General features: G+C 36.2%; 1 protein-coding gene across 2 annotated transcripts in view; it reads left to right on the top strand.

The window, feature by feature from the left end:
* The window catches only part of srbd1 (S1 RNA binding domain 1), an 82,059-nt gene that overhangs the window by 16,867 nt on the left and 43,652 nt on the right, over window positions 1–21,540 (top strand). For both annotated transcript variants that reach the window (XM_059566485.1, XM_059566484.1), the window contains 7 exons: window positions 885–988; window positions 2,701–2,808; window positions 2,884–3,041; window positions 4,467–4,557; window positions 5,162–5,269; window positions 15,251–15,342; window positions 18,126–18,208. In XM_059566485.1, the coding sequence (XP_059422468.1) occupies window positions 885–988; window positions 2,701–2,808; window positions 2,884–3,041; window positions 4,467–4,557; window positions 5,162–5,269; window positions 15,251–15,342; window positions 18,126–18,208 (744 nt within the window). The remainder of the gene's footprint in view (window positions 1–884; window positions 989–2,700; window positions 2,809–2,883; window positions 3,042–4,466; window positions 4,558–5,161; window positions 5,270–15,250; window positions 15,343–18,125; window positions 18,209–21,540) is intronic.

Here is a 21,540-nt window from a genome sequence, read left to right as displayed (position 1 = left end):
GGAACATGATATGTTGAATATTTAGACTAAACTTTTCCCCCTCCTCTGTTTTTAAAATGTCATGTCCTGGACTGTTGAGTCTGAAATATGACACTAAACCCAAATCTGTGAAAAATATTTTTCTCATTTTGACACCTGTTTATTGGCACAAATCTGTCATCCATTAATCTAGAAAGCTATGCGTGCATGTATTTTTAGAATATATTTATGTTTCTCAATTGTAATTTTACTCATGGCATGATTCAGACCAGTTTAATATATGCTTTAATAGATATATGCATTAACTACACATGGCCACAAGTTTGCAATGACACAGGGAACGGAGACAACTTTGATATTTGTTTTGACATTTCCCTCATCTCATGCAAAACTCGCATCGCATAAACATCGCATGAGAAAACCCAAGTAAACAGCTGCCTCAGGGTGTTAAAATGTCAAAATATGGAAATATAATTTTCATCATATTTCTGGCTGCATTAATTCACGTCTTGATCAGGCCATTAGCTGTTGAGTGGTGCAGAGGGGGCGGATGCCTGCTCTGTGGTGGGGTGTGTGTTTTGTGTAGGGGGTTGGTGGCATTTGTCAGCTCGGTTCTTCCGCTTGGAGTCCAGATTGATGGGTCATCTTTTCCCTCTTGTTTCCTTTCAAAAGCTTTTCCTCCGAAAAGGTCAGATACTTAAAACTATTTGCTTCACAGCATGTCACTTTCCTTTAGAGGACCAGTAAGGAAAATGAGAGAGGCACGGAGCTTTTCGGTGCGACACGAATGGGTCCTGGTGCACACTGACTAGTTTAAGGAGAGAACGGGAGGGGGTGGGACCGACTGTGCGCTACCGTGCCTCGCCTTGTGTCGGCTGTCTCTACAGGTTACTCTCTTGTTTCAGACATTAGCCATTAACCGTGGGGAGAATCTGAAGATTCTGACAGTGAAGGTCAACATCCCCGACAGGGTGAAGAATGACTTCTGTAGGTGGTGCATCAACGTCAGGTCAGCACACACCCACAGTGCACACACACACACACCACACCTCATCTTCTTCCTCTCTCCCTCATGGTCTGGTCCAGTGCTGTTGCAGGTTTAATGGGCAATGGGTTGGCAACTGACTTTTACAACCACGGGTTTTGATATTGATGTAGCTCTTTCCACCATGTCTCAGAAACGATTTCTTAAAAAGGTTATGTTTTTGATAATGAATGAAAATTACATTTTAAAATGTTTAAATAATACAAATGTAAATTTTATTTAGTGAATATTAAACCAGTATTTCCATATATAAATTATCGTATTGTATAGTCAACCCAAAATTACTCAAAGCTCTATTTGCCAGTTAAATTAAATATAATAAACATACAACATGCACATTATGAATATATAGTTACAATTTCAGGTTAAATTCTCACCATTAACAAACCATTAACTATGACTTTTGTGTCAATAAACTCCTGATTTGCTGCTTATTAATAGTTAGAAAAGTAGTTAAATGTAGGTTTTGGGTAGGATTAGGGATGTTGAATATGGTCGTGTTATATGTGAATATGTGCTTTATAAGTACTAATAAATAGACAATATTTTAATAAAATGCATGCTAATAAGTAACTAGTTAATAGTGGGAATTGGTCCCTAAACTATAAGATTACCAAATATACTTTGCATTTTAATTTTAATGCAACATATAATTTAATTAATTTCAGAGGAATTTTATTTAACCTTTTTTTTAGTATTTTAATATGTCTTACTGGTAATTAAATCAAATTTATTTTACATTTTTAGGTCACACTTTATTTTAAAGTTCAATTCTTGCTATTAACAAACTATTAACTATGATTTTGCCTCAATAAACTCCCAATTTGCTGCTTATTAATAGTTAATAAGGTAGTTGTTAAGTTTAGGTTTGGAGTAGGCTTTGGAATGTAGGTCATGCAGAATAAGGGCTTTATAAGCACTAATAAACAACTAATATGTTAATAATAGACATGCTAATAAGCAACTAGGTAACAGTGAGAATTGGCCACTAAAATAAAGTGTTTCCCATTTTTACACTATAGGTCAAAAGGGTTTCCATTGCAGAGTTTTTATTTATTTATTTATTTTTTAAAAAGATGTCTAATGCTCACAAAGGATGCGTGTTTTTTTGGTATGGCTTTACCATTACAGAAATACATTAGTTAATATTTCACAAATTACCATTTCACTTTTTTAACTAAATAAATGCATCCTTGGTGAGCATGTTCTTATGTTATCTTTATATAAAAAAAAAAAAAAAAAAAATAAAAACATTAAAAAGTCCATTATCAATTATCATAAACTTGGATGTACTGATGTACTAGTTGTTGTGCCAGAATTTCGTTTTCATCTAATGAAATAAAAATGAAAAGCACCCTGTTTTCAAAAAGAATATTATTTTTCTCTTTCATTACTCAGAGCTATTTATTTCCATGTAGTTATTATACAATCACAATCTCAGATTTTGAACGCACATATCATTGTTGTTTTGGCAGTCTCTACACTGTAAAGGTGCAGGTAAAGCAGTTATCTAAATATATAGATAAGATAAATAAAACCAAAACACTTTCTTTGAAATGCTACCATCTGAATTTTTTTTAACTGAAATCCTGCTGTTATAAATAACACTTGCATAATAATTTGGAACACAGTGTATGAGTGTCCAAACTGATGGACTCCTGCTGTATGACTTACAGATGGAGGCCACAGGGATTCGCACGGCCAGAGTTGATGGCGATTTTGAAGAATTCTGTTGAAGAATCCTTCAAGAGATTCATTGTGCCCTTTCTCAGTCGAGGCTACAGGTTTGTTCTTGCCGGATGGTTAAGGTTCTTTTTCCATATCTTCTTTCTATAACATTCTTTTTCTTCCTGTCCCAGGACTAAGTTGACTGTTAGTGCAGAAAAAGAGTCCATCGCCATGTTTGTTCGGAATCTGCGTCAGCGCCTTCTGATGTGTCCGGTCCGTGGGAGAGTCATCATGGGAGTGGACCCAGGGTTTCACCACGGCTGCAAAATAGCAATCCTGTCCCCAACCAGTAAGAGCCAGAAGAAATGTGGAATCCATTTTGAATAAATGTCTATAAAAAGTCTATATCTATATAAATCCAGTCATAAGAAGCACAGGTATATTTCTCGAAATAGCCAACAATACATTGTATGGGTCGAAATGATTGATTTTTATTTTATGCCAAAAATCATTAGGGTATTAAGTAAAGATCATGTTCCATGAAGATATTTAGTAAATTTCCTACTTTAAATATATTAAAACTTAATTTGTGATTATTAATATACATTGCTAAGAACTTCATTTGCACAACTTTAAAGGCGATTTTCTCAATATTTAGATTTTTTGCACCCTCGGACTCTAGATATTCAAATAGTTGTATCTAGGCCAAAAAAAGTCATATCCTAACAAACCATACATTAATGGAAAGCTTATTTATTATTTTATTATTTATTTAAATCTCAATAACTAAAACTTAAAACTATAGACACATAACAAAAAATATAATTCGTAAAGTAAGATAAAAAGATAAAAGTTGCTTTTTTTGTCTTAATGTTTTAATGTAATATTATAACATTACTTTTCAATATAATACTGTATAACTATTTAATAATTTTGTATTTTTCTAGTTTTTCTTTTGGCTGTCAACTAATGAAAGTGTCTTGTGGTTATGGATAATTATGGTAAATTTGAGTTTTATAAAATTCTGGCACAACAACTAGTACATCAGTACATCCAAGTTTATGATAATTGATAATGGACTTTTTAATGTTTTTATTTTTTTTTTTTTTTTATAAAGATAACATAAGAACATGCTCACCAAGGATGCATTTATTTAGTTAAAAAAGTGAAATGGTAATTTGTGAAATATTAACTAATGTATTTCTGTAATGGTAAAGCCATACCAAAAAAACACGCATCCTTGGTAGACTAACATAGTGAACATTTGCCTGTTAATTGTAATTATTTTTAGTTTTTATATTTTTAAAGTTGGTGAAGGAGAGTGTCTGATTGGCAGGTGGGATGAGAATGTGCCTTCTCGGTGGGAGGAGCGGCACGCTGTGCCCTGTGTGTGCCCTGCATCCAGGCGACTGATCAGCCTGGCGGGTGTGTGTCAGGTGGCATTGCCATGTTTTGCCCTCTGCCCCGCAGCAGCACCACATGCAGACCCAGCTTGACTGTGACAGGTCTGTGGGTGTGGAGTCACATGACCTGCCGGGCTCTTGAGGTGTCTATTGCAATTAGACTGCTTCTCTCAGGCTGACAGAAAACGGCAGCCGTATTGTCTGAGAGGAGAGGGAGAAGGTGATGAGTGCAGAAAAATCAAAGAGGAAAAAAAATGGGGGTCCGCTGTACCTTCATGATGCTAATGTATTAAGTTGATGCCGGGATAAAATATAGTCTCATACGTTTTCTGCTGTCCTGATATATCTTCTTCCTATTTTTCTTTCCTCAGGTCAGATTCTGCACACAGATGTGGCATACCTCCATGGTCCTGCTAAACACAAAGAAGCAGAAAAACTGCGCCATCTTATGTTCAAACACAGGTATTGCAACCACAGATAACAGTTTTTAAATCAAAATACCGTAAAAACAGCAATATTGTGAAATGTTATTACAATTTAAAATAACTCTTTTTTTTTAATTTTTTTATTTGAATATATTTTCAATTGTAATTTATTCTTGTGATGGCAAAATTTAATTTCAGCTGTTTAAGCCAACAATATTTTTTGCTTCTTAATATTTTGGGGGATACACTACTATTTAAAAGTTTGGGTTAAGAACGTTTAAAAAAATTAATTAAATAATACATTAGTATTTGGCAAATTTATCAAAAGTAACCATAAAGACATTTATAATGTTACGAATCCTGAAAAAGCACTGAAGAATAGAGTAATGGCTCCTGTTATTTCTGCTTTGCCATCACAGAAATAAATTATATTTTCAAATATATTTCAAGCGGAAAACAGTTATTTTACATTGCAATAATATTCTACAAAATTACTGTTTATTTTTTTGAAAAGTTGAAATGAATGCAGCCTTTGTGAGCATAAAAGACTAATTTAAAAAGCTCTTTAAACATCTTAATTATTTCAAACGTTTGACCTATATTGTGTATATATTTGAGTAACTTATTTTTTTCCCCCACAGCTGTCAAACAATTGTAATAGGAAATGGCAAAGCATGCAGGGAGACTGAGGCCTTCTTTACAGACCTAATTAAACAACGCTTCTTCAAGCCCATCGATGTGTCCTACTGGTATGACATTTCCCTTTTTTAAAAACAGAGCAGTGAACAGTACAGCAGATGTTGTTCTTCTGAGAGTTGCTCAGCAGTTATTGGCTTTGGTGTAGAGATGAAAACTGCATTTATTTGAGGTCACATCAGGCTCCTGTACAGTCTTAGTGCAATTGCAGCTTGAAATTTGAAAATGTTTAATCAATAAACACCACTAAGAGCGAAAATAGCAACCTTCAAGAAAGGTACGCAGAAAAGGAGCAAAGGAAATGGTGCTGGTCTGGAATGTGTTACTCTTGCGAGTTTTAAATGGTATCTGGACCTTGTTTGACTGGCTCTAATTAAAAACAAATATTTCTCACCATCCTTCAAACCAAACCAGTCCGATGTGTTCTCATCCAACCCAAATAAAAACTAGATCTGGGATTGTCTCTCTCTCCATCTAGCTAGACTCGTGTTTGTTGACTTTTGGTTCTGACTGGAGAGCTGCCCAGAACCACTCTGAAGTGGCCGTTTATGGCGTACACTGATGGCGGTTTTCATTACAGCTCTCCGCATCCTTCAGCGTGGCTCAGATGGGTTGCCAGGTCTGTCTCAGTAGTTCTCAGCAAAGCATGATGTGTCAAACTTGACATCCAAGGCGCTCCACAAGTGGATCCATTTTAACCTCCATTCTAAAATGAAAGTGGAAGATTTGAGATCTCCACATTGGCAGTGCAACATGGGTTGGCAAGCCAGGGCGTGCCAGACAGTTTGAACTCTGTTTCCAGTCGTGGTAGTCACAGACAAGTATTTGTAGAAACAGGATGCTAGTTGAAATAAGTGACACTTATAAAATTGCATTCTAAATGATCCCTTAAGTAGAGAAATGGATATGCTAACTTTACTTGTGTGAAATGCTCAGACACTCCACAAAGAAATAGCAAGTGGTTACATTTGTATGAAAGCATTATTTCACATTTAACAAACAAATATCCAAAGGTACACTTTAAAAGTAGTTAGTTACAAGGGAAATTTAGTACTTTTTTATTTTAATTTCTAATAATATTTTGGGGTACTTGCCTCTATACACTCTTTCTGAATAATTCCATTGTACAGTTAAAAACATGCATAGATCTGACTTTTGTGCATTGTACACTACAATTTAAAACTTAAATTTAAGTGTTTTAGACTTTTTAATGGTTTTTAATAAAATAAATCTCATGTTAAAAAATGAAAAATGATTGATTTCTGTTTTAGTATATTTTAAAATGTCAATTTTTATTGTGGTGGCAAAGATGTTTTTTCAGCAGCCATTACTCCAGTCTTAAGTGTCACATGATCCTTCAGAAATCATTCTAATACGCTGACTTGCTGCTCAAGAAACATTTTTATAAGTATCAGTGTTGACAGTTGTGCTGCTTAATTTTTTAATTTTTTAAAAGTACAAAAAAAACAAACATCTTATAACATAAGTATAACAATATTTTTCTATTATTTATTTTACAATTTAATGTGTCCTTGCTAAGTAAAAGTATATTTGTAGTATTGTAAGTAAAACAGAACAAAACTTTAGAGTAATAGTGTAGTTATGTTTTTGGGTGTATGTGTGTTTGGAAATGTGTAACTACACCACAGTGTTTCTTTTTCTAACACATCATTCATTCCCTTTTAAAAGTTCATCTCCACAGTGCACTTTGTACATCACTAGTCAATTAAACTTCATTTGCACCTTCTGCTATCTGTCTCCCCACTCTTCAGCTTATTCAGACATAAAACATCATCTGTTGCCCCCCGTCTACTGTCACTTGCTCCCCTCCTTCTGTCCCGACGTCCCCGCTAGCCGTCTCCTGTCCTTTCTTTCGCCTTACTGCTCCAGAGGAATGACAGGCAGTGCCGACAGACTCCATGCGGTATTGAGCCTGGGGGGTGAGCAGCCCAGCTCTCGGCGACCTGCTGCTCTTTATTTAAATGAAGAGACTTTAGCCTGTTGAGTTTGTGGGGTTGTTCCTTGAGGAATACTGGGATAATTACTCACCTTTTGACATTTTCATTTGGTTCTTTCTATAATAAGGCCTTTTTTGGCTGAGGCCTTGGATGTTCTTTTAAAGAAATAGGAAATAATTGTTTTCACAGAAATCTACTTGTGTGCAAGAGTGCAGAGTTGAAGTTACTGTAAGTAATACATTCATGCATCCATCTCATTTTTAACATAAGAATGAGAGCGCTTGGATGTGCAAGGCTTCTAATCTTATTCCTTTCAGTTATTTTAGCTGTAAAAAAGTCTGTTATGCTGCTTGATATCGCTAACTGGTATTTGTTATTTTAATTCTTTATAATACTCTCAGTTTGTGTGGGGCTCTATTGTGTTCCCATGTTTTAGGTAAATTGTGACCATGAATCACAGGGGAACTGAATAAAAGTAAAAAAAGGAAACAAATTCTTAATTTGTGACCACAAATATGTTATGTGCAGGACTCCGTTCACACACACTTTAACAGTTTACTGCAGTTTATGCTTGAAGTTATTTACCTATAGCAGCGAATGAATTGAAATCTTGCAAAAATGTATACAAAGCTTATTTTAGTTGCCAAAGGTGGATAAATATTCATTATATTTCAATTTTCTATTAAATATTGTATTTTTGTGGTATTATTAATAATGATTAATAAAAAATACTAACAGGCATGCACAGAATCTACATTCAGTGGCCACATCTGTTTTTCTCATATACACAGTATTTAAGCTAGTTTGTTAATGCTTTCACATTTTCCATCAACACTTTTATTAAAGCGAGTGTATATGTATATGGTGTGGTGTCTGTTGGGATTGTTTGCACATTACCTGTGCTGTACGTTGAGCAGCTCACATGAGTGATGAGGAGATGACCTCTCTTTGAACTTTGTAGTTGTTTGCCCTAGTTGAGTCTGCTCCAATATATTAGCTGAGATTTCCCCCGTGCTTTGAGCCTCTCCTCTGGAACCCCTCTGTGGTGCCCTCCTCTGGCACACCACTCTTTACCATCAGGCCCTTTTATCCTTCTAGTCCAATACAATGATTTAAACTGGTATTAATTATGAGTAAAGCTACAGATAATTGGCTTTGAACTTGGGGTGGGAGATTCCTGGAATACAATCTCTGACTGTATGTGTTAACATCAGTATTGGTGTGTGCACACTGCATTTTTTTCCCTTCTCATGACTAATACATGCTCAAACGGCCACCGAAATGAATCAAATCCAAGATGACCCACTAAAAGTTGACCTTGGCTGGCATGGTATCTTTACACTGCTGGCAGAAACCATTGGCGCTTTGGTCATGGATTTGTCATAGTTATGTTGTACAGATTTGGGTTAGGGGTTCAGTACATATTCTGTGCCATTGCTATTTGTTCATAAAATGAGTTTCGAGCACTGTTCCTAAGTGAGTGTGGTTTGTTCATTATGTATTATAAATTGTCTCCTATCTAAGGAATATGTTAAATGTTCTGCTCTGACTCTAGTCATTGCTGTTGTCTGGCCCTGACTTTGCCTCTCGCCCCTGAAGGACAAAATGACATGTATCTTGCTTAACGAAGGGAGTCTGTAGTGTTCCTGACTGTCAGGACAGTGATCCTGACACTGAGCTATGGCTACAGACTGATTGGACAGCTCTGTCAGTTCTTAAGGTTGAAGACCGTGGCAGTGACCACCCTTCTCCCCTCAGGCTGGCTCTCTGCCACCAGCCAGCCAGTCTCTGGTCATTAGACTCACTTTACAGAGGAACACAGAATTACAGGAGCTCTCTCCTCTGTCCCTTTTTATTTTTCCTTCAGTACACACTGTTGCTGGGATCAGTTGTTAAGCTTGACCGCTTCAGTCTTAACAGGAAAGGAATGATCGATTTCTGTAAATTATAAATAGATGAGTTATTATTATTATTATTATTTTCATACCTTTACCCTTAGCAAGCTGTCTATAAAGGGCGTTGTATTACTCATATAAGCATGTATAAGAAATAAATATATAAAATTATTAATTATGTAAATGCATGCTTTTCATAATAATAATAATAATATAAACATGGTATTAATATTTATTATTATTATTAGTAGTAGTAGTAGTATTTAAGTTATTATTATTATTATTATTATTATACTTTTACCAGGTGCAAACTGGCTGTAAAGGGCATTGAATTATGTACATAAGCTTGTATTAGAAATAAACCTATAAATAAAATCATTAAATGTAAATGCAAGCTATTAATAATAATAATAATAATTACTGCTATCTAATATTGATTTATTATAACTGGTAGTACTAGTATTATGTAAGCTGTTAATAATAATAATAATAATTTTATTTTTATATTATTTTTATATTATTTATATGTACATAAATTATATGTTTATTTATTTATTTCATATATGCCCATATATAATTGAATACATGTCCTTTACAGTCAAAGTGCTCCTGGTAAAGTGAAATCACTTTTTGCTGTAAGGTCTTGGATGACTAGAGTTTTGCATCAGGGAAGTTTGTCCTTTGAGGAGGATTCTGGGTAGGGTGATTAGGACAGTGAGGAACGAGGAGGAAAATTTGCCAGTCACAGGCCCATGGCTAATGGCTCACTGAGGGATAGATGTCCGCAACACAGAGGACAGCCAGAACCAGTGGCTCCATGAGCAACTGTCTTGAGCCCCCTAATTTTGATTGACTGCTGTTAATACATTGAAATTTATGTTAATGTCTGCACTTGGTTGACAGTGATGTGTCTTGTAGTGATGTTAGTGTGTGCCATCTTATATTTGCTGTTAGGTTGTTCTTAGCATCAAAAAGTAAAGCATTCAGGATTTCAAAAAAGTAGCGTCTCTCTTTGATCTAGTACATCTATTCCAAATAGATGTATTAACAGTGGTTTTTGCAGTTCATTTTTTCAAAGAGGTATATTGGTTAGGAAACACACTCACCGATTCTATAAGGCTATGTGTTAAGGTAAATTCCCATGGTATGAAATGGTAATCCCAATAGGAGTGTTTTATAGATTTATAGCTATCACAATAAACAATTAAATTAATATTGTTTTTGCCTAAATCTAGGCATTTTAAGTTTGCTAAAAAAACATAGCATGTGGTGTTTGTATATGCACTACTGTTCAAAAGTTTGGGGTAAGATTTTTGTTATTTTTATTTCATGTTTTGCTCCATTAATTTTCCATTTATTGAACCAAAAATACAGTTAAACCGTAATATTGTCTGCTATTTGAATATATCAGAAATGTTTAATCCTGTGATTGCAAAGCTGAATTCTCAACAGTCCTCAGTGCCACATGATTCTTCAGAAATACTTTGGTGCTCAAATAACATTTATTATCAATGTTGAGAACAGTGAGTGCTGCTGAAATGCTTCCTTTTTGAGTCAAATGTTCAATAGAACAGCATTAAAAAAAGCTTTTGTAACATAAATGTCTTTACTGTCACTTTCCTTGCAGAATTAAAATTGTATAAAAAAAATTTTCAATCATAAATTATATAAAATTGCATATGTTATAAAAACTCTTTTCTTATTTATAAGAAAATTTGGCATCTATAGTATGAGTATATCAGACATTTTAGCTTACTCTTAACATAAAGTATCCAGAAGAATGGACATGAATACTGCAGTGTCACTCCCAATCCGGCTCGTGCTGATTGATCTGTGGCAGCCAAGCATGAGATCAACCATGTGGGTCGCTTGAAAGTTTTCATTGCCTTAAACCCAGATGCCAAATTCCCATTTGTCAATTTCTAATCTAATGATCTCTTGTGATGTCAGAACAACTGGAAGCAATCCCCACCAGTGAAGTTTTTACATGCTGCACATTTCACGCCTCATTTACTTGTGTTTGGCCATTTTAGGTCGTAGTTTATAGCCCCTTGGAGTATAGAAAAAGAAAATGCAAGCAACATAAAAACATGGAAACCTCAATTCCACATCTGCATATATGTAGCAGGCTTCCAGTGAAACTGAAAACTAAGATATGGAAACCTCTGGGATATCCTTTTTATGGGCTACACTTGCGTTTTTTGAATTGCTAGTTCCAGTCCACAGTGTAAACCTTCAAATCTCAACAATATTCTTGGTTAAGGTTCAGTAATCTTGGTAAACCTGCACATTTTGCTGCATGCTACATGAGAAAACATCCCGTAACCTGGCCCGCTGACACTCTCTGCTGCAGTTCTTTGGGTGTTTAAGGCAGGAAGGGGAGTTGAGGGGGTGATGAACATCTGCCACCAGTTTGACATGAGTGGCTGTGAGGTTTTGCTCTTTTCAGACTTGTGTGTTGGTGGCAGCAGATTGAATGTGCTGTTAACTGCGCCTCCACACTCTTCCTCAGGCACAGAGCCTGAGACTGACGGCCTTTGACACCTGCCATTTTGGCCCTTTTCTAGGCAAAAAATGTGACCGTGTTTAGGCTTGGCATTTGCTTGATATCTGATGATTGTTTTTTCTGTTTTGGGAATCCCTTCGGTCAGCTGGCTCTGAGTAATTGGCCAACGTAGTTATATATATATTAGGAATGTTCATTTTAACTGGTTAACCGTTAACTGACCGTTAAGAATTTTGACCGATTAATACAATTAAGTTAAATGGTTTAATTTATTTAATTTTTGTAATGTATCAGAATATTTAAAAAGGTTTGCTGTATGGTTAAAATATGTTATGTGTAAAAAAACATAAGTCACGTATAAGTCGCATTTGATTATTTCTTTCAGAAATAAGCCTAATGATGACACAAAATGTTTACAAACATTATAAACTGTAAACATAGCTGGGCTATTTTAGTTCCCCTCACTCCACAACAAATAATTTCAAATAACAGTATTTAGAAAAGAACAAGAATTAAAAATAGGCCTTTCAGAAGTTATAAACGACAAACCAAAATGAGTTTATTTAGGCTAAAAGGAAACTGAAACCAACGTTGGGTCTCTCATTTGACACAAATAAAATGTTTCCATATTCACAATGTATTTGAATGACAATTTATCATTTATTATGTACTTCACTCGTGTTCCAATATCCAAAATGTTTTACATAACATCATGACGGTACGGTGTTAACACTTAACGGCACAGGTTTTACTACATATTTAAACTGAGCGGTGTGTTTTTTTTTTTTCATATGTTTGACTGACTGTATTTTATTATGATAATGAATAGGCTGTATTGTCAAAGTTGCAAAGCTTAACATGCGGTGCCACCGCAATTACTTGAGTTTTTCCTTCTAACAGTCAAAGCAACTTCTCCTTTTAGTCAAAGATAATCGCTCGGAATCTGAATTGTAAATGTTTTTTTTTTCCCCACATCTACCATCTCTGTTTGTGGTCAGTAAGATATTTTTTAAAATTGAATAATTTTGTTCCACAATGATGCATTGAATTGATAAAAAATAACAGTAAAACATTTGTGACATTACAAAAGATTTCTATTTCAAATAAATACTGTTATTTTGCAATTTCAGCTTATCAAAGAATCATTAAGAACATATCAGTTTTCACAAAAATATTAAGCAGCACAATGTTTAAAATAGATGAGTTATGTTACATTAAAATTGTAATAATATTCCACAATAGTAAAATTTTATTGTAATTTGGTGTTCTAGTAAATGCGGCCATTATGAGCATAAGAAAATTCATGCAAGGTTTTTTTTTTATTATTTTTATTTATTTATTTTATAAATCTTACCAAACCCAGACTTTTGACCAGTAGAATATGTATGACAGTTGTTTTTTAAAAAAATTTTTTTTATGAATAACATTTCTCATTTTGCATAGGATAAATGCATAGTAATACATTTATTTGTAGAGAATTTGTTAGTTTTTTTTTTTAATCGATTTTCACATTTTTGCCCTAAAAAGCTAATTGTATCAAAAAAAACTGAATCAAAAATTAGATTTTACAGAGTAAACTGTATTTTTGTATTTTATAATGTAAACATTTTTACAAAAATACAATTTACTCCTGTCAAGTTTTTAAAAAAATCACATGAACTGTAGTGCTGATTCAACTAATAATGTACAGAAAAACACTTTCATTGTGTGCAATGTTGACTTTTATTTTGTCAAAATTTTACCAGTATTATCAAGAATAGTGGACTTCTCTCCACTGCAGTGACGATCTCTTCGCCCTGCAGGCAGATCTGATGAATGCATTTAATTAGAACATGTGTTTAGGGGGCAAGTATCAAAGTATGTATCCATCTCCTGGTGTCACCCGATGGTCATGGACATCGGAAGTGGGAGATGGACCAGCCTGGAGGATGATGACAAACACTGAGAACCACCGTTACTTACAGTTAGAGGGGCACCGGCCGTGACTTTGCCCAGAGTCTCTCATAGAGACATGATAGTCCGCAAAGTGTGAGTGTATTTGGGTGTGAGTAACTGAGTGAGTGACTGTCAGACCTCAGGGTCATCAAGTCATCTGCAGCACTTGCAGGCAGGTTTTGTCTTTGTTCTTATGTCTTGGTGTCCACTTGAGCTGGGCCTTCTGCTGCCTTCCCTTCTGCAAATTCAGCCGTGCCCTTAATGAAGAGAAGTGGTTGGTGGATGGGTTGTGTATCATTGTCAGAATGGTTCAGGGCTTGTATCTATTAACTCTTGCAGCCTTTTTGATTTAATAAATAACAATTCATTTATTTAGGCTATGTGGTTTATTCATCATAAATAATACATAATTTAATATTTATCCAGTTTTATATTTATATAATTAAGTTTTATTTTAATGTTTATCAAGGATGGCATGTGTTTCTTTCTTAATTTGTTAATAATCCCACTAATAACCTGCTCCACCTTGACCCCAAGGTCATATGCCAGGGCTTGTTAGTACCGTTATCATTGCGATGTGTCAGATGTGGGATGGAGAGGGAGGAGGAGGGGAAAGGCTCTGGAAAAATGAGGACACCAGTCAAACTGGAGGTCCGTGTCACAAAGCCTCTGTGTCCTGTCATGAGTATGATGACACTAATTGGCAAAGTTACCAAAGGAGCCCTTAGGCACCAAAAGATAGAGGCAGCAAATGTAATGGAGGCTGCAGTGGCGATCTGCCCTAATTTGTAGGGTCATTCTGAACTGGTGATAATCATGTGCAGAGCACATTTATCCCTGCTGATTTTTTCAGAGAGAGGTCAGTTTAGTTAAGAACTAGACCGTTGAGAAGGAAAGAACTAATTCATGGTTTTTATCATTTAAATAGAATATATATAGTTTTTTTGAATTGAATAATGATATGATAATATTAATATAATATCTATGAAATGCATTATTATAATAATAATTATTATTATTAAAGAAGTTGCATGCACGGGTCATTTTTCCAGCAGGAGCATTTAAAATCTATTTTTAGTTTTGTCAAAAATACCATTAGCGGCAAACACGTTTGCCATTATGTCCTCTAGATGGCAGTATTGACCCATGATTTCAGTTATTCCTTGGTCTGTTAGATCAGTGTTTCCCAACCGGGGTGCCATGTTAAAAATCCTTTAAGAATTTTTAAATTGCTAAAATGTTAAAAAAAAAATCTATTATATATTATTATTATTATTATTATTATTTTTTTTTAAACAAATAATAACGCTTTGGTAAATTTGAAAAAATTAATCTAATTTCTGCAGTATTAAAAAAATTCCTCAGAATACGTGTACATAGTTTACATTTGTTTGAGTGGCAGAAACCAGTCATAACATCCCAATAACCTCCTGAGCTCAGAACATTTTTCTTTGTTTCTTTTTTTTTCTCCTTAGTTTAAGAAAAAAAAATTAAGTAAAAACTTTATGACAGAAAATTGCTGTTTATTATGAGCTTGTCATCCATGCATTGCTATTTACGCTAAACTTCGGTGCCTGCAGTATCAACTACAAGCTTTCTATGGAAATGTATTTAAATTGAGTCTTTGGTCTGTCACCTTGTAGACGTACTGAGGGAGCTTCATAAGTTCACTGGGGTCTTCATGAGGTTACCGCTTTGATTTACTTGGAAATGTGCTTCAGTGTGTCTCTGTTGTTTCAGTATAACAGATGAAGCAGGAGCGTCCATCTACAGTGTGAGTCCAGAGGCTGTTAAAGAGATGCCTGACATGGATCCCAACTTAAGGAGTGCAGGTGATTTACATATTCCTTCTTTTCATGCTTTCAGAACTAGTGATCGACCATACGTTTTTTTTTTTTTTTTTGTAATTTTTTTTTTTTATGTCAGATGCTGTAATTGAGAGAATACCAGATATGTGCATAATGCAATTTAATTGTTATGAATCAGACAAACAAAATCGGAAGGCAAAGCAGCACTAACTTGTAATAATAACCCATTATCGTTGATATGGCTGTCGGGAGATTTGAACATTTTTGTCATTAATCGCCCATCTGCCAGTGCTAACAGTCTTAAAAAAATATATAATTTTTTTTTTTTGAAAAGATGATTTAAAAATAAAATATACCAATTATAAAAAGTACTTAAGATGACAAAACTATCTAAAAATATATTAATATTATAATCATATATAAAAATAAGAACGATAAAGAATCGCAATATTTTGACAATAGTTATTGATCCTGTAATGCTAAAGATGGTTTTATGAGATGGTTTAAGATTTTGCAAACGTACAGCCTTGTACACATGAATGTCAAAGCTTTTATATTTTTCAGTGCCAAGAATCCAAGTCTTCAGTCGCACTGGCCTTACCTGTCAGTCCAACTCAGCTCCCACTCAACCAGACCTTTACTTGCCATTTCAGTCAACCCTGTCTCCTTAGTCTGAAACAGACTCCTTGTTTTCTGTAGGCCACATTCATGTTTTTCATTCTCCAGTTGTCAATACATGGATTTCAGAAGCAGTGACAGTACTTTTGGAAATATTCTTTTACAGTCTATCAAACCATTTCGATTCGCTTCTCTCTATGTCTGTCATACCCATTAGATATTTTTCTGTGAAACAGAACTTTCTGTAAAAAAGGTTTGCCTGTGTTCAGACCACACAAGCACCCTTTCTTACTCCTCCAGAAATAAAAAAAGCAAGGCGAAAACTTTGGAAATCGCTCAAACGTTCTCAAAAACAGGATCTGAGAATTATACCAGACTTCCTCTATAAAAGCAGTAAATCAGTATGGGATTAAACATAAATTTTCCTCTGGTCAAGTGCAAGAGCAAACTAGGGAGCTATATTTATAGCTTTTATGAAAGGCGTAAGAAATTGGACTGTCCTTTTGTGGGGTGTGTGTAAATGTGTGTAGTGTTTTGTGATTCATGCATTAACACTGCTACATTATCACTAGCATATAAATAATTAAATCATGTCTATTGTTTTTATGTTAATGAATTCATTTTTCGGACTCATTTTCATCATTTATATATATATATATATATATATATATATATATATATATATATATATATATATATATATATATATATATATAAATTATTAAAGGTCCTGCTAAAATTACTTGCTCATTATATGACTCCTCCTGCTTTAACCCACAAAGGTGCTCATACTTTGAGGACAATTTTTTGTAGAGGTAGTGGTTGTCTGTGTAAAGATCGAGGTGGATGTGCTGCCTGAAGTGGGTGCTTGTGGATGGAGGTTTTGAGGTGGCTTTCTGGAATATGATCACCAAGCCTCACTCTCTGCGTCTCCACATTGAACTCTGTGGGAAATTGCTGCCTGTAATAATATTTGGAAAGGGATGGAGTTTCAGCTCAGGCCTTGTACAGCGCACACAAAAGCACTTCCCTCCACTCTCTGTAATGTGGAGGTTGTGCTTGGGCAGAAAACCACGCAATGGCTCACATTCTGTCCTGCGAGTCGCTCTCTTTCTCACTCTGACTCTCGCACATATGGTCGAGTAAAGATGAAAATCTGACTTTCATTTGCTGACCCTCAACAAGACTAGATAAAGCTAATGGAACAAGTGCACTAAACTGCTTATGTTCATTTCATTTTATAATATTGTGTTTGGCTGGTCACATTTCCTGGGATAAGTTAGATTCAAGTTTTTCTGATATGGGTTTTTATTTGTCTTTAATTGAGTTCTTATTTGACCAGACCTCTCTTAGCTGGCCCATGTTTTTGCCTGTCTTCGACAATTTACTAAGAAAAGAGGATTCATAAGTGAGTGTGTCTATTATTGGGCGTGTTTCTCTCTTTCTCTCTGACAGATGTGATGGCATATTCATCTGTAGCTTAGTCTGTTAAATGATCTTTTCATTTGTTCACAGTTTCTAAATAATTATTTCAGCCTTAATTTAGCTTTTTTTGCTTTATTGTTAACTTTCTACTTTTGTTAACTGACAGAATGTAAATAACAATGATTATTTTATTATCAATGATTATTAATATGTGTGTATACACATTTTTTGGCATATATTTAACAATGTTATGTGGTCACATTTACATTGACTGCTGAATAGTTTTGTATAAAAGAGCTTGTTTCCACCACAGGATTATACAAAAAAAAACAAATAAATAAAGTTAATTGCAAATTTTTATCCAACAACTCTGACTTTTTTTACTCACAATTCTCGGATTTATGTGTGATCTATTGTAAAAAAATAAAATTAAATTAAATAACATTTTGTGAATCGCAATTAACTTTTTATTTTATTCTGTGGTGGAAACGGGCATCCATTGTTAAATACTTAATCTTAGTTTAACAGATTATATTAATAAACGTGATTAGTGCAGTAGATTCCACACAAGCTTTTGCATGATTTAAATAGTCTCTCATTTGCGTAGATCTAATGCTCATGCAAGCCTAATTTATTCTTAATTAAGTCTGTGGGTTTATTAAAGTGTAAATGTTGTTCTCTTGAGACATTCATTATTATATTTGAGCAGTAACTACCCATAATGGTGAGATGATTTCCTCTTGTATTGTTTTCTTTGTCCTCAGTGTCTATTGGGAGGCGTGTTCAGGACCCTTTAGCGGAGCTCATTAAGATCGACCCCAAACACATTGGTATCGGCACTTACCAGGTGAGTCAGGTGACATTCAATCTGATAAGAAACTGGTTTTATGCAACTCCTAATAATAATGGGTTGTTAGTTTGTTATACAAGGCCAGGGGTTTTACTTCAGTAATGTTTATTCTGCTAGTTTCCGTGTCCAGGGATCGGGCTGTCGAGGCCCCCGCCTTTGACTGCCGCCCGATTGTCTAAGCACCGGCCCCTTACGGTCCCTCCTGTAGGTGGTGAGCCCACGGGAAGGCGGCCCCACGTCGCTCCTTCGGGCTGAGCCCGGCCGGACCCCGTGGGGAGAGGCCCGGCCACCAGGCGCTCGCATACGAGCCCCAACCCCGGGCCTGGCTCCAGGGTGGGGCCCCGGCTGCGCCATACCGGGCGACGTCACGGTCCTTAGATTTAGTCTTCTCATAAGGGGGTTCTGAACCGCTCTTAGTCTGACCCGTCGCCTAGGACCTGTTTGCCTTGGGAGACCCTACCAGGGGCATATAGCCCCGGACAACATAGCTCCTAGGGTCATTCGGGTACTCAAACCCCTCCACCACGTTAAGGTGGCAGTTCAAGGAGGGGTTGGCAGTTCAAGGAGGGGGGCCATGGTCCTCAGTCGGAAAAGGGTGGCTTGCCCACTTCAGGTTGGTGGAGAGTTCCTGCCTCAAGTGGAGGAGTTTAAGTATCTTGGGGTCTTGTTCACGAGTGAGGGAAGGATGGAACGGGAGATTGACAGACGGATTGGTGCAGCTTCTGCAGTAATGCGGTCGATGTACCGGTCTGTCGTGGTGAAGAAAGAGCTGAGCCGCAAGGCGAAGCTCTTGATTTACCGGTCAATCTACGTTCCTACTCTCACCTATGGTCATGAGCTTTGGGTCATGACCGAAAGGACAAGATCCCGGATACAGGCGGCCGAAATGAGCTTTCTCCGCAGGGTGGCTGGGCGATCCCTTAGAGATAGGGTGAGAAGCTCAGTCACCCGGGAGGAGCTCAGAGTAGAGCCGCTGCTCCTCCACATCGAGAGGGGTCAGCTGAGGTGGCTCGGGCATCTGTTCCGGATGCCTCCTGGACGCCTTCCCGGGAAGGTGTTCCGGGCGCGTCCCACTGGGAGGAGACCCCGGGGAAGGCCTAGGACACGCTGGAGAGACTATGTCTCCCGGCTGGCCTGGGAACGCCTCGGTGTCCCCCCAGAAGAGCTGGAGGAAGTGTCTAGGGAGAGGGAAGTCTGGGGTTCTCTGCTTAGACTGCTGCCCCCGTGACCCGGCCCCGGATAAGCGGAAGAAGATGGATGGATGGATGGATGTTTATTCTGTCTTTGTGCCAACAGTTGAGTGTCCTCTCACATAATGCTGCGTATATGATGTTGTGTCTGGCTCTGCTCTTGATCCAACGAAATGTTCAAAGTAATTGTAGGCACATTCCCAACTTTCTAAGCCAGGCTCTGATTTTTAGTTTTGAGTAATAGCAGTTTCAAACAGAAGTCAGCTGGACTAGAGAGCTAATCCTGTCTCTAACTGTTTGCTTTTGCAGTTTCATATTATGAGTAATCCATTTTTCTCCAGAAATTAATTCTACTATGATTCCCAGTAGCATCATATGTTGACTCAAGGCTGGGCCTGATTTGTATTTTTTCCTTCTGGCTCTGACTTTCCATCTTTCTGTTTTTCTCTAGCTGTCCTGCATGCTTGATTTCTCTCTCCTGCCCTCTGCTGCCCTTTTTTTTAACATCAAGACTATGCAGAACCTCTTGTTGAAAATGTCATATTCTAGGTTCTTCAAAGTAGCCACCTTTTGCTTTGATTACTGCTTTGCACACTCTTGGCATTCTCTTGATGAGCTTCAAGAGGTAGTCACCTGAAATGGTCTTCCAACAGTCTTGAAGGAGTTCCCCGAGAGATGCTTAGCACTTGTTGGCCCTTTTGCCTTCAGTCTGCGGTCCAGCTCACCCCTAAACCATCTCGATTGGGTTCAGGTCCGGTGACTGTGGAGGCCAGGTCATCTGGTTCAGCACCCCATCACTCTCCTTCTTGGTCAAATAGCCCTTGATGCCTTCAGTGTGACTCTACAATTTTCATAGTCATGAAAAGAAAGAAAACTGTTTGAATGAGAAGGTGTCCAAACATTTGGTCTGTACTGTATATATATATATATATATATATATATATATATATATATATATATATATATTTATATATATATATATAGCTTAGAGCTTTTGTTTTGTTTTATGATTCACCAAACTTAATTTAACTACAATACTGGGAGGAGTAAGATTTTTATTTTTTATTTTGCAAATATATATGTGTGTGTGTGTGTGTTTCCTTCAAAAAGATATTAAGCAACACAACCCTTTGTATTTATGAGGATAAGAACCAAATCAGCATATTAGAATGATTTCTGAAGGATCATGTGACACTGGAGTATTGGCTACTCAAAATTCTATTTTACCTTCACAGAAATGTATTACCTTTTATTTTAAATGGAACCAGAAAACAGTTATATTGAAATAATATTTGATAATATATTTATTTTTACTATATTTTTATTATTATTAAATAAATACATTATTGATGTGCAAAAGAAAACAAAATATCTTACTCCTCCCAGAATTGTAGTTAAATTAAGTTTGGTGAATCAAAAAAAAAAAGCTCCAAGCTTAAATGCAATTTGTTGTTAAATCTAGAATTGGACAATGTAGATAGTTAAAGGTAATTGTAAACTTAGTCAACTGCAACATCTGAGCCATTTTCCAAATAAGGAGAGGATAACATCTTTCATCTTTGAAAAAAGATCAATATCACATGCTTCTCACTGCCAGTTTTTTGACCCAAAAAACAAATGCACACAGGTTTAGGTTAGCAGAGTATCAGAGTCACCTCGCCTTGCCCCTGCACTGTGTGAGTGTTGTCTAGTGTGTATCACAGCGACCCCCTGCACGTCTGTCAGCACTTAGCGTTTATTTACCCTGCCACATAATCTGAGCAACACATGATGCCTCTCCACTGCATTGACATGCTGAGTGATAAGTGTGTTTGTGTGTGTGCATGTGAGAGGGGTTTACTATATATATATATAGATATATATATATATATATATATATATATATATATATATATAAATACGTATTTTTAGGACTATAAATCGCACCTGATTATAAATCGCATCAGTCCAAAAATACGTCATGATGAGGGAAAAAAACATATATAAGTCGCACTGGACTATAAGTCGCATTTATTTAGAACCAAGAACCAAGAGAAAACATTACCGTCTACAGCCGCAAGAGGGCGCTCTATGTTTTCAGTGTAGACTACAGGAGCACTGAGCAGCATCTCTGGCAGTAAAGCCCTGCATTTCAGCCCG

This window comes from Carassius carassius, chromosome 14 (genome assembly GCF_963082965.1).
Source record: "Carassius carassius chromosome 14, fCarCar2.1, whole genome shotgun sequence".
Taxonomy (NCBI): domain Eukaryota; kingdom Metazoa; phylum Chordata; class Actinopteri; order Cypriniformes; family Cyprinidae; genus Carassius; species Carassius carassius.
Note: the sequence above shows the minus strand (reverse complement) of the source record. Positions and strands in the feature narration are given on the sequence as shown.